Source organism: Rhinopithecus bieti, unplaced genomic scaffold (assembly GCF_001698545.2).
Source record: "Rhinopithecus bieti isolate Rb0 unplaced genomic scaffold, ASM169854v2 scaffold_35166, whole genome shotgun sequence".
Taxonomy (NCBI): domain Eukaryota; kingdom Metazoa; phylum Chordata; class Mammalia; order Primates; family Cercopithecidae; genus Rhinopithecus; species Rhinopithecus bieti.
Window position 1 is genome coordinate 806018 of NW_016815254.1, and position 12486 is coordinate 818503.

Consider the following 12486-nt stretch of genomic DNA (forward strand, 5'->3'; position numbering starts at 1 on the left):
CAATTTAAAGTAAAGCAGAATTTAAAAGTAGGATTGTTACATCATGATAGTGCTTTAGGGTAATTGAGTATTTCATATTAATTGGTATTGGTAAGAATAGCATTTCTGCTGGGTATTAACATATCCATATATTCGCTCATCTGTGATCATATACATGTTGTTTATTTAAGCCCCCATATTTTTGTCTCCTTTCTCATCTCTTTCATTAATGAGTTACTGTTTTCTGGTATTTTTAAAAGCAGTTATGAAATTATAAAAATTTTCAACAACTTTTCTATTTTCTATTCTATTTTGAGCTAAGTGCATCTCCTTCTAGAATAAGTCTGTGAACTTCTTTTAGAATTCCCTTAAGAGGAAATTATCTATTTAAAATTCTATAGTATAGTTAACAATCTCAACTTCTTAAATCAATTATTACCCTTCATTATAATGAAACTTCCTTAGTGTAAAGTTAGGTTCTCAATTAACAATATATATCCCTTCTTAAGTTTAAGATAGTGATGATGAGCACAAGTGCTCTTCAGGTAGTCATTACTGTTACCTTATTCTTTGAGCTATAATCTTACATCCATTCAGTCTTTAAAACTACTAGATGAGTTAAAATCCAACTGACTCTGAAAAAAACTTCCCTTTTAAAAATCCACCAACTTGTGATGATTCTCCTGCTTTTCATGTTTAAGTTCTTACCTAATTTCAATTTGTTGGTACCCTGGTGGTATAGGCAAGTATTCATGTTGAAGTTAGTATTAAGACCAAAATTATAATGCTTTTCTTAATGGGGGAACCCTAAGGCTACTCACTCAGTCCATTGAGGGGATAAGAGAGATGGCTCATTCCCATCCAGTTTTGTTTACAAACGATGTTGCTCAAATTTAGGTGACTGGCTACTAGGGAAATAAATGAATGTGGAATTGAGGATGGAACAAAGAATTCAATGCTTTACAATAAATGGACTGTATTTGAGAGTTCAAGAGAGGATTGGAGAAAATAACTGAGTATGTAAAAAATGGTAAGTTTCTGATTGTTCAGTTGAAGGCAAGTGGCTGGCTCGATGAAATGACATAACTGATAGTTTTCATCTGTGACCCTGATATCTTAGCCTGTATCTCAGAATTGAGAACTGAGCAGAGTTTGTCAGAAAGGATTGTCATTGCTGGTATCTTTTGTGTGTGCATGATGTATAGTACACACAGCTCTCCTTATTGATCCTTCACAGGTGTATTATTTACTTTGCCTTCCAGGTGTCCGCAAATATGGTAAAGATTTTCAAGCTATTGCAGATGTAATTGGCAACAAGACTGTTGGCCAAGTGAAGAACTTCTTTGTAAACTACAGGCGTCGGTTTAACTTAGAGGAGGTATTGCAGGAGTGGGAAGCAGAACAAGGAACCCAGGCTTCTAATGGTGATGCTTCTACTTTAGGGGAGGAGACAAAAAGTGCTTCTAATGTGCCATCAGGGAAGAGCACTGATGAAGAAGAGGAGGTGTGTTTGTGTATGGAATTTGAGCTAATATGAGTATAGGAATCAACATTTTGTGTGGTATTCTGTAAGGTTAATTTGTCAAGAGGACTAGCTAAATTGAGCATGAAAGGTTGACAATACACTTACTCAGTGGTGCATCTCTCGTGACTCTTAAGTCATAATGACATGCTAAGTTCTGATTCTAGAAGAATGGAGTGTATTGTTCTTTCATAGTCTTATTTTTATTTCCAGTGTTAAGCTGTTTACAAATAAAGATGCCTGTTTGGTAGCCTCGTTGGTTTTTGGTTTTTTGTTTTGTTTTGTTTAAAATAAAAGAAGCTTGTGCTTCCAATAAATACTGGTGTTATGTTTTGTTTTATTTTATTTGTTTTTTTCCTGTGACAGCCCAAACTATATTGTATTAAGTTCATTAGGACTTACATCTCATACGTGTATTTTTGTTTCCTCACCTCTAGGCACAGACCCCACAGGCTCCTCGGACACTGGGTCCATCACCTCCTGTCCCATCATCCACTCCAACACCAACAGCCCCTATTGCCACTCTGAACCAGCCTCCACCACTTCTTCGTCCAACACTGCCTGCTGCCCCCGCTCTTCACCGGCAGCCTCCTCCACTCCAGCAGCAGGCTCGGTTCATCCAGCCCCGGCCAACTTTAAATCAGCCTCCACCACCTCTTATTCGCCCTGCTAATTCTATGCCACCCCGTCTAAACCCAAGACCAGTGTTGTCCACGGTTGGTGGTCAACAGCCACCATCACTTATTGGAATTCAGACAGATTCACAGTCCTCACTGCACTAAAAATTAAATTGGACAGACCTGCAGTAACTTTTCACCCCATCATTATACCAATGCTCATCTGACTGATGAAAAAGAGGAAAGAATAATCATTTCTAGATACTGAGGCTGCGAACTAGTTCTGTGGCAGTGGACTAGCATAAGTGGATGTCTAAGAAATTTTTCAGTCCACTAGACTAAAATGTTACACAACAAAAAGCCTCCAGTTAGCCTCCTTTCTAGAGTATATGTTCAGCAATGTTGATCTCATAAAAGGAAAAAAAAAAAGATTTAAGTATTCTATATACCAAGTTTTGTTTTGTTTTACTGTATTTATTTTATCGAGGTTCTTTATATTCCTGCCTCTTCATAGTCAAGGCTCTTAGTACGGGAATATTGACTTAGGAATTGTGAAAACTCCTTAAGTTTCTTAAGTTAAGGATGTTTGGCTTTTTTCTTTAATTTAATTTTTTAAAAACCATTTTCCTATGTTAGGAGTGCAAGAATAGCCAGCATTTCCGATTTTGACATATGTTCATTTTATGCATATTTAAGAAATTATAGCTGCATATCCCTCCTTTCAAAAAATGTTGCTTTTTTTTCTAAAGGAATTTTAATATGTTCCTTTAAAAGAAAGCAATTTAATCAATTGCAAAGCAATTATATAAAACCACAAAGAATGTACTGAACCTACTAACCCTTTAACATACAGTTTAGGGTCCTAGCGCAGAGTCCTTGTTTAAAGGTCATTGACTCATCATCTATCAGTAATGAGAGGATTGGAAGAATAATTTTGCATACAAATGAGGACTTAATTTGTTGAAATATAATCTCTAAGTTCCTTGAAAATGGAGTTGGGTTTTTTTTGTTTCTAAATGCTATCTGCTTTTAACTAGTAGTTGCCTACATCTGGGGACTTCAGAGAAGAATTATATTTTGTTAGTTATGTAGACACAGTGGTTATGGAAGCATTTATTTACAGTACCCTTTTCGTGTTTGGTTTCTGAACTTAAAATTGCCCTTATACTTAATAATATGGTCTGCATTTAATATGAAAAGTGTTTTCTTGATAAATCTCTATTGTACTATTTGGATACATTTGTGTATTCCTTGCAGCCAACCTGTATTCGTGGGATTGGTTTAGGGTTAAATCATCAACATTATTTCAAAAATAAATTTAAGAATTTGTTCTGTGTTATCTAAAGATGTATCAGTATATTGTCACAATTGTGCTGTTAACTAAAATGCTGAGACCCCTTTTATAGAAAACAAAAGACATCAAGTCTTCTTAATTCAACCCATAATCATTAAGTACTTACAAAGAATATTTTACAAGTGATAGTATTTCAACAATGTGTAATTAATATTTTTGATACAATGATTTCATATTGGAATCATTATTTGTGCAAAGGGACAGATCACTTAGATTACTATACTAGTGGACATAGGCTAAATGTTTGCACATTCACATTCTTATCACATGTAGAATACTTCACAAAATAGTCAACATAAGGCCCTAATTTATGTTTTGAAAGATCATGTGTTCCCAAAATATTCCCTTTTGTTGGCTCCACAGCCTTAAAGTGCTATAGATTTAAATTCATTGATTAGTTTTAATTTTCATTTTAGACCACTTATTTCCATAAATACCCTACGTACTGGCATATCTGAAACTCTTTTTCCAGGTTAGGTTCTTTTCTTTCTCATTGAATCATCTTAAATAGTTCTTGGACCTGAATTTAGCTGATTTAAAATTCTTAATATTCAACAATTTATACTTATTTTTTCTTTAAAAGCCACAGGGGACAGTTATGTATCTTAAAATAGCTAAAGCATTTTTTTAAAGCACTTAGATTGTCTTACGTATGTGCATACTATACCTTTACAGCGTTTATTGTCTTGTCTCTTGTCAGTAGACCTTCAGTACACAATATGTGGGATATGTCAGTCAAGTTGGTCAGCACTAGCATCTGTCCAGTTGTTCAGTATATTGTGATTCATTAAAAAATCTGTTCTATCCAGACATGGGCCAAGGTGCTGTATCTGAGGGATGTGCTGTAATTTGATTTACATGCATTAGAGCACACAGTAGAAAAACCTTAGCTTCATTAGTAATATGACACATGTATATAGTGAGATGTCTTTATTGTGTGCTTTGCATATTTTGTAAATATTTTGCACGTCATTATTTTTCTTTTTTGTTTAAGCAGTGTTTGGCCTGGAAGAGTGATATGCTTGCTGCTTAATCAAAGGATTAAAGATTTAAAGATGTCTATGTCTTCTATTTTTATATAATTTCATGTCCTATGAGGAATTTAGTACCTCTTCACTGTGAAATTTGAAATAATGATTTTTATAAAAGCAAAACTAGAAATCTTTTAATGACAATTTTCATTAATTTCAGGGTTATCATTTTGAAAATCTACACCAAAGTAGTTTTTTAAAATTACATAACTAAAATAAATCACACTGTGGATACGTCTTATAAAACTAATGGAAAAAATGTTTTTCTATATGATATAATTCTAGTGTAATATGGATGAGGTAAGGGTAAGTTATGATCAAAACTTGTTCTTAATAAGCTTGCAATTGAGTAAAATAGAATATAAAATAAAGGTGAAATAATATGAAATTTTGTCTTAATGTAGGCCTACATTCTTTTTAGGAATGGATGTAGAGAGCAAGCCAAGAACATGACTATCATTTTTAAGAATATTAAAAATTGCAAGTACAGTCATGTCCCTTAACAATGGGGATGTGGTCTGAGAAAGGTGCTGTTAGGCGATTTTGTTGTGCTTTGAATCAGATTGTACTTGTACAAACATAGGTGGCAAAGGCTACTACACACCTAGGCTATATGGTATAGCTTTTGCTCCTAGGCAACAGTCCTATGCTATACAGTAATATACTGTACTGTTATGTACCGTAGTAATGTACATAGGCAGTTATAACACAGTGGTAATATCTGTGTATCTAAACATAGATAAAAATACTATATATATTTATTTATTTTTTGAGACAGGTTCTTACTCTCTCGCACAGGCTGGAGTGCAGTGGTGCGATCTTGGGTCAGCAACCTTTGCCTCCCAGGCTCAAGCGATTCTCCTATCTCAGCCTCCCGAGTAGCTGGGATTACAGGTGCCTGCCACCACACCTGGCTAAGTTTTTTATTTTTTAGTAGAGATGGGGTTCCACCATGTTGGCCAGACTGATCTTGAAGTCCTGATCTCAGGTGATCCACCTGTCTTGGCCTCCCAAAGTGCTGGGATGACAGGTGTGAGCCACTGTGCCCTGCTGATGTTATAATTTTAAAGAACACCAGTGTATTTGCAGTCACTGACTGAAGTGTCGTGTGGTGCATGACTGTACTTGGGCTAAAGTACCTAGTTTAGTTATTAAGTATGTTGTATTAATTTTATGTTCCCTCCTGTTATCAAAAGGTTATGAATATTAATAACTGCTAACTAGTTAACACTGGGGTGTCAGGATCTCCTCAAAAAGAATAATCATCTGACTTAGAACTCTAAACAGAATCTATCTCTCTCTTTGTGCATGCCCAAAATAAATGACAAATACATTCTTATTAGAGGACACACAAGAAAAATGTGTTTTTAAATTTAGCCATTCATTATAGATTATATCATTTATAAGAAAATAATAGAATAAATGAATACAGAAAGAACCCAAGAATCAAGTTCGAGAAACCATTCCATATTAGAAAATGCCTACAAGAAACTTTTGACATCTGATGTATGATAGTACCTAAACTTCTAGGAAAAAGTAGGTCATGTATAACTCCACACAACTTACTTCTTTGTCATAACTGCCTTAGGGAAGGAATGTTCTGCAGCAGTATATTAGCGACAATGGAGTTTGAGAATTAAACATGACAAAGAATGCTCCTAGATGTGTGAGTTTGTGTCTAAAGGGCCATGTGGCTTTATCTGCCCGTTTTTGCTCTCCTAAGTCCTACAGAGCTAAGGGAGAAACAGTGAAGATCAGAAGTTAATATTGGGGGAGATGTTTGCCAATTGTCATTACTAGGTTTAAAGTAGACAACTGTTAATTAATAAAGGAAACAGGTCTTTACAATGCAGTAATTTAAACTTCAGAATCCTAAAGCAGGAATCTGGGTGAGCAGGGTCTCTAAGGAAAAAATGCTGGTGATGTGAAGTGGAGGGATCTAAGAACAGTCTTCACAATGTAAATGAAATCAAAGTTGATGTCTCAGAATGCTTCATATTTTTCCTTCCTTTGGACTATTTTAAGAAAGGTGAAATTTTTATTCTGTACAATTTAATCTTACTTGTAAGGTACAGTTACCAATAACTAAGAAGATGCTGAATAATATCACAACACAAGGTATCTCTTGAGGGATCTGTCTAGTTTACTACCCAGAACAGCTTTCTTATTTGACAAGATTTGGCTTGAAGAGGCCTTTAATCCGAAGACCATTTTTGTTGATACCCTACCCCTTCATCTTTTCCAAAAGAGTGAAAACAATCAGAATCATTGAGGGCTTGTGGCCTATGTATGCAAAATGGTTGCCCACCAACCTTTAATATGATGAGTTTTCCAGCTTTACTAAACAACTTAACTTCTGTGAGCCTCATTTTCCTCATTTGGGGAGGAATATATAAACTGGGGCATACAGTACCTGCCCAATGTATGTTAGAGGTTTTTACATGTCTACTTACACCATACCCTTCTTAATAAGGGAAATACATTTTGACTTTTTTTTTTTTTTGGACAGAGGTCTCGCTTTCTGTACCCAAGTCTGGTGCAAATTTTTTTTTGGTTCTGGTGCAATCTCAGCTCTTTTTTTTTTTTTTTTATTAAAGTGCAGTGCAAAAAGATTAATTTCAGTTCAAGATGACAGACTGGACATAGTCTTTTACTTTTCTTTCCCATAATCTCCCCCACCAGTCTTACTGAAATGACAAGAAATAGAAAAACCAAAATAACCCTTAGCAGTGCTAGGAAGCCAGAGGAGGAGCTACCAGCAGATGGGAGTAAATTTATGACAAAAGCCCACAGAATTAAGGAACCTCTAATGTGACAAAGAGCTGAAGCCAGCCTTTTGCTAACAGCCAGCAAAGAACTCAGGCCTTCAGTTGGACAACCTGCCAGGAACTGAATCCTGCCAACAATGATGTGCACTTGAAAATGGATCCTTCCCCAGTTGGGTCTTGAGATGACCAGAACCCAGCTAACACCTTGATTGCAGCCTATGATTAAAGTAGAAGCATCCAGATTCCTTACAGAAACTCTGAGTTAATGTGTGTTTGAGCTGCTAAGTTTTGGCAGTGGTTTGTTTTGCAGCAACAGAAAACTAATACAATGGATAAATATATACCGTGTTAACACTAATCAAAAGAAAGTTGGAGTGACTCTATTAATGTCAGAAAAAGATTTCAAAGCAAAGACTGTCATCAGGGTTAAAGATGGTCATTTAATAATGATAAAGGTGGGCAGTTCATCAAGAGGATTCCTGATAAAACTGCAAGAAGAAATAAACAAATTCACCATTATAGTCAGAGATTTCAACACCATCAATAACTGATAGAATGTGGAAGCCAAAAATTAGAGTATAGAAGACTTGAATAACACACCTTTACCTAACTGAAATGTGGGATCATTCTACCCAACAGCAGAACAAACATTCTTTTCATGTGCACATGACATTTTTCTCAATATCAGCACTACTGACATTTTAGGTTAGATAATTCTTTGTTGTGCATTTAGAACGTTGAACAGAATCCTCAGCCTCTACCCACCAGATACCAGTAGAACCCACCTCCCCAGTCTGACAATTGAAAATGTCTCCAGACATTGTCAAATGTCCCATAAGGAGCAAAATCACCTCCAGTCGAGAATCATTGCAATATATCATATTAATAAAGGAAAAAAGCCATATGATTATGTTGATAGACACAGAAAAGATATTTGACAAAATCTAACACCTATTCATGATTAAAACTTAGAAAACTAGGAATATAACGAAACTTCCTCAGCCTGATAAGAGCATCTACAAGGAGCCTACAGTTAACATCACACTTAATTGAATGCTTCCCCTCAGGATGGGAATCAATGCAAGGATGTCTGCACTCACAACTGTATTCAGTGGTTTACTGGAGGTTATAGCCAGTGCAATAGGCAATAAAAAAGTATACAGATTGGAAAGGAAAACTAAAATTGTTTTATGTGCAGATGACATGAAATTGCATGTAAAAAATTGCAAGAAACCTGCAGGAACTAGAATAGTAGTTTTTGCAAGTAGCAAGCTTAAGAAAATCAGAGGATACAAGATCAATGTAAAATCAATTGTATTTTCATATAATGGCAACAACTGATCTGAGAATGGAATTAAGAAAATTTTATTCATGATAGTATCAAAACAAAAAAAATACTTAAGAATAAACAAAAATGTGCAAGACTTGTCCACCAAAAACTCTATTGCTGAGAGAAATAAGACCTAAATAACTGTTCATGGATTGGAAGACTTGATATTGTTAAAATGGCATTTCTCCTCAAATTGATTTATAGATTCAATCTAATTCTTATAAAAATCCTAGCAGGCTTATTTTGCACAGACTGACAAACTAATTTTGAAATTTATATGGTGATGCAAAGGACCTAGACCAGGGGCCAGTAAACTTTTTCTATAAACAGCCAAATAGTAAATATGTTAGGCTTTGTGGTCCACAAACTGTTGCAACTCCTAACCTCTGCCATTTTAGTTCAAAAACAGCTAGAGAAAATATACAAATGAACAGACATAGCTATGTGTCAATAAAACTTTATTTACAAAAACAGGCAGCAACTCCTTAAAATAGACAAAACAATTTTGAAGAAGAACAAAACTGGGTGATTGGCACCAACTAATATCCATATTTGTTATAAAGATTCAATAATCCAAGATTGTGATATTGGTATAATGATGGACATACAGATCAATGGAACAAAATAAAGAGTCCAGAAATAGACTCACACATATGTGATCAACTAATTTTCAATGAAAGTGTCAGTGTAATTCAATGGCAGAAATGATAGAATATCTGCATGCAAAAAAAAAACCTCCAATAAACCTTGATCTTTACCTTACATCATACATAAAAATAAACATAAGATGGAACACAGACCTAAATATAAGAACAAAAACGGCCGAGCATGGCGGCTCACACCTGTGATCCCAGCACTTTGGAAGCCCGAGGCGGGAGGATCACCTCAGGTTGGAAGTTTGAGACCAGCCTGGCCAATATGGTGAAACCCTGTCTCTACTAAAAATACAAAAATTAGCCAGGTGTGTGGAGCATGCCTGTAATCCCAGGTACTTGGGAGGCTGAGGCAGGAGAATGACTTGAACCCAGGATGTGGAGGCTGCAGTGAGCTGAGATCGTGCCACTGTACTCCAGCCTGGGTGAGGCAGGGTAAGACTCTGTCTCAAAAAACAAAACAACTATAACTTTCTAGGAAAAAACACAAGAAAATATATCACTGAAGCATGATCCATAAGAGAAAAAAATTGATAAATTGTATTTCATCAAAATTAAAAATGTTACTTTTCAAAAGACACAAGAAAATGAAAAGGTTAGCCATTGGCCAGGAGAAAATATTTGCAAAACACAAGTCTGATCAAAGATTTGTATCCAGAATATACAATGAACTCTTACAATTCAAATATAAAAGCTCTTTCAAATCAATAATAGAACAAAAAGAGGGGGGTGGTGGAAGATTTGGATACACATTTGCTGAAGAAGATATGCAAATGGAAACTAAGTACATAAAAAGATGATCACATCATTAGTCATAAAGGAAATGCAAAGTAAAACCACAATGAGCTACCTGTAACATCCACTAGAATAGCTAATATTAAAAAAAACTGACAATAGCAAGTGTTGTCAGGGATGTGAAGAAACTGGAAGCCTCTTACATGGATGGTAGAAATGTAATATGATACAACTACTTTGGAAACCTATTTGGCAACATCTAAAAGACTAAATGTACACTTAAAATACAACCCATTAATTTTACTCCTAGGCATCTACCTAAAGAGAAATGAAAATTTATGTGCACACAAAAACTTCTATTCAAATGTTCACAGCAGCATTATTTATAATTGTAAAAACTAGAAATAATACAAATGTCTATCACTTGGGGAATAAACAAAATGGTCTATCAATACAATTTTTTCTATTATGGATCATGCTTTGATAATATATTTTCATGTTTTTTTTCTAGAAATTTATAGTTTTGTTCTTATATTTAGATCTTATGCTCCATCTGGTTAATTTTTATTCATGGTATGAGGTAGTCAACAATAAGAAATAAAACACTATTGACTTATGCACCAACATGGATCAATCACAAAAGTATTTTCCTACTTGACACAAAATGCTACATATTTATTCATATTAATTTTCTTCTTTTTTTTTTTTAGATGGAGTTTCGCTCTTCTTGCCCAGGCTGGAGCGCAATGGTGCGATCTTGGCTCACCACAACCTCTACCTCCTGGGTTCAAGTGATTCTCCTGCCTCAGGCCTCCGGAGTAGCTGGGATTACGGGTGCCTGCCACCATGCCCGGCTAATTTTTTTGTATTTTTAGTAAAGAAGGGGTTTCACCATGTTGGCCAGGCTGGTCTTGAACTCCTGACCTTGTGATCCACCTGCCTCGACCTCCCAAAGTGCTGGAATTACAGGCGTGAGCCACGGCGCCTAGCCTTATTCATATTAATTTTCAAAAAAATGCAAAGCTATGGAGACAAAGGAGATCTCTTGCTTGAGGCCAGGGCTCGGGGTGTGGACTGACTGCAAATGGACACAGGGGGCGAGGGATTTGTTCTAAAATTTCATTGTGGTTATGGCTGCACAACTGTATACATTTACTAAAATTCATCAATTGGGTGAATTTTATGTTATTAAAAGTACATCAGTAAAGTTGTTTAAACAAGGAAGAAGAAGTATGGAACTGGAAGGGCTGTACAAAAACTGTATCACAATGAGAGGCCCTCATTTGTGCCAACAGAAAGTAGCATGAGATTTCCGAGGATAGAAGTGGCAAGGTCATGGAATACTGAGAAGTGATTAGAGTCAAAGACCCTTGAACTTTGTGTTTTTTCCCAGGATGGGCCCTTCCTGAGCTTATGCCTTTCTTTCTAATGCTTCTGTCCTGTTTTCTGTGAAATGGAAGATGTGACTAACCAGGGTTCCAAGATCATTGCTTGAAATCTCAGCATATAGAGTAAGCACTATTCTCAAAAATAAATACCAAATAAATGGTCTTCCTTGTTACCAACCTATTATAAAATGCAAGACCAAACCGATCAAACCTATTATCTTACTTCATGATTCCTAAGGCTAAATAATAACTTTTAAATCTATATTGTAATGCCTTCTGGTGATTATGCAGAATTAATATGTTAAAATGTTTTCCTAGTAGTTATAGGAATTGCATGTGTGAATCTTATTAAAGAAACTTTCAAAGAGGACAGAATTCATACTTAGCCAGGTGTACAATGAAGACAGGAGGCCTAATTTAAAAACAATAAAAGGCCGGGCGCGGTGGCTCAAGCCTGTAATCCCAGCACGTTGGGAGGCCGAGACGGGCGGATCACGAGGTCAGGAGATCGAGACCATCCTGGCTAACACGGTGAAACCCCGTCTCTACTAAAACTACAAAAAACTAGCCGGGCGAGGTGGCGGGCGCCTGTAGTCCCAGCTACCCGGGAGGCTGAGGCAGGAGAATGGCGTGAACCCGGGAGGCGGAGCTTGCAGTGAGCTGAGATCCAGCCACAGCACTCCAGCCTGGGTGACAGAGCGAGACTCCGTCTCAAAAAAAATAAAAATAAAAATAAAAATAAAACAATAAAATCTCATTTCTCCAGCCAAGGCTGACCATCAGACAATCAAACCATGAACAGGAATAAGGAAGGGTGTGTTTATGTATCAAGCAGGGGATCCCCTGGAATAAATACATAATATATGGCCATAGGAACAGTACAGGTCTGCTTTTTTAGAGTGGTGCTGACCCTATAACATAGTAGATAACAATAGAGTAAAGCAAGGTAGAACAAAAAAAACATGGTTTTTTCCTTAAGCTCCTGAGTTAAAGGTGCAGCTGCTGAATGCACATACACAGGCTCTTTTGCAAAGGGAGGCTTACAAAAAATTTACATTGGTCCCAAGAGAAGCTCCCTGCCCCATCCCAGTACTCCCTCCCTCTCTTCT

General features: G+C 36.2%; 1 protein-coding gene across 1 annotated transcript in view; it reads left to right on the top strand.

The window, feature by feature from the left end:
• RCOR3 (REST corepressor 3) overlaps positions 1-4749 on the top strand; it is a 58413-nt gene extending 53664 nt beyond the window's left edge. The window contains exons 11-12 of the mRNA XM_017853038.1: positions 1242-1483; positions 1939-4749. Coding sequence (XP_017708527.1) covers positions 1242-1483; positions 1939-2283 — 587 coding nt within the window. The 3' untranslated portion in view covers positions 2284-4749. The remainder of the gene's footprint in view (positions 1-1241; positions 1484-1938) is intronic.
• The last annotated feature ends 7737 nt before the right edge of the window (positions 4750-12486 follow it).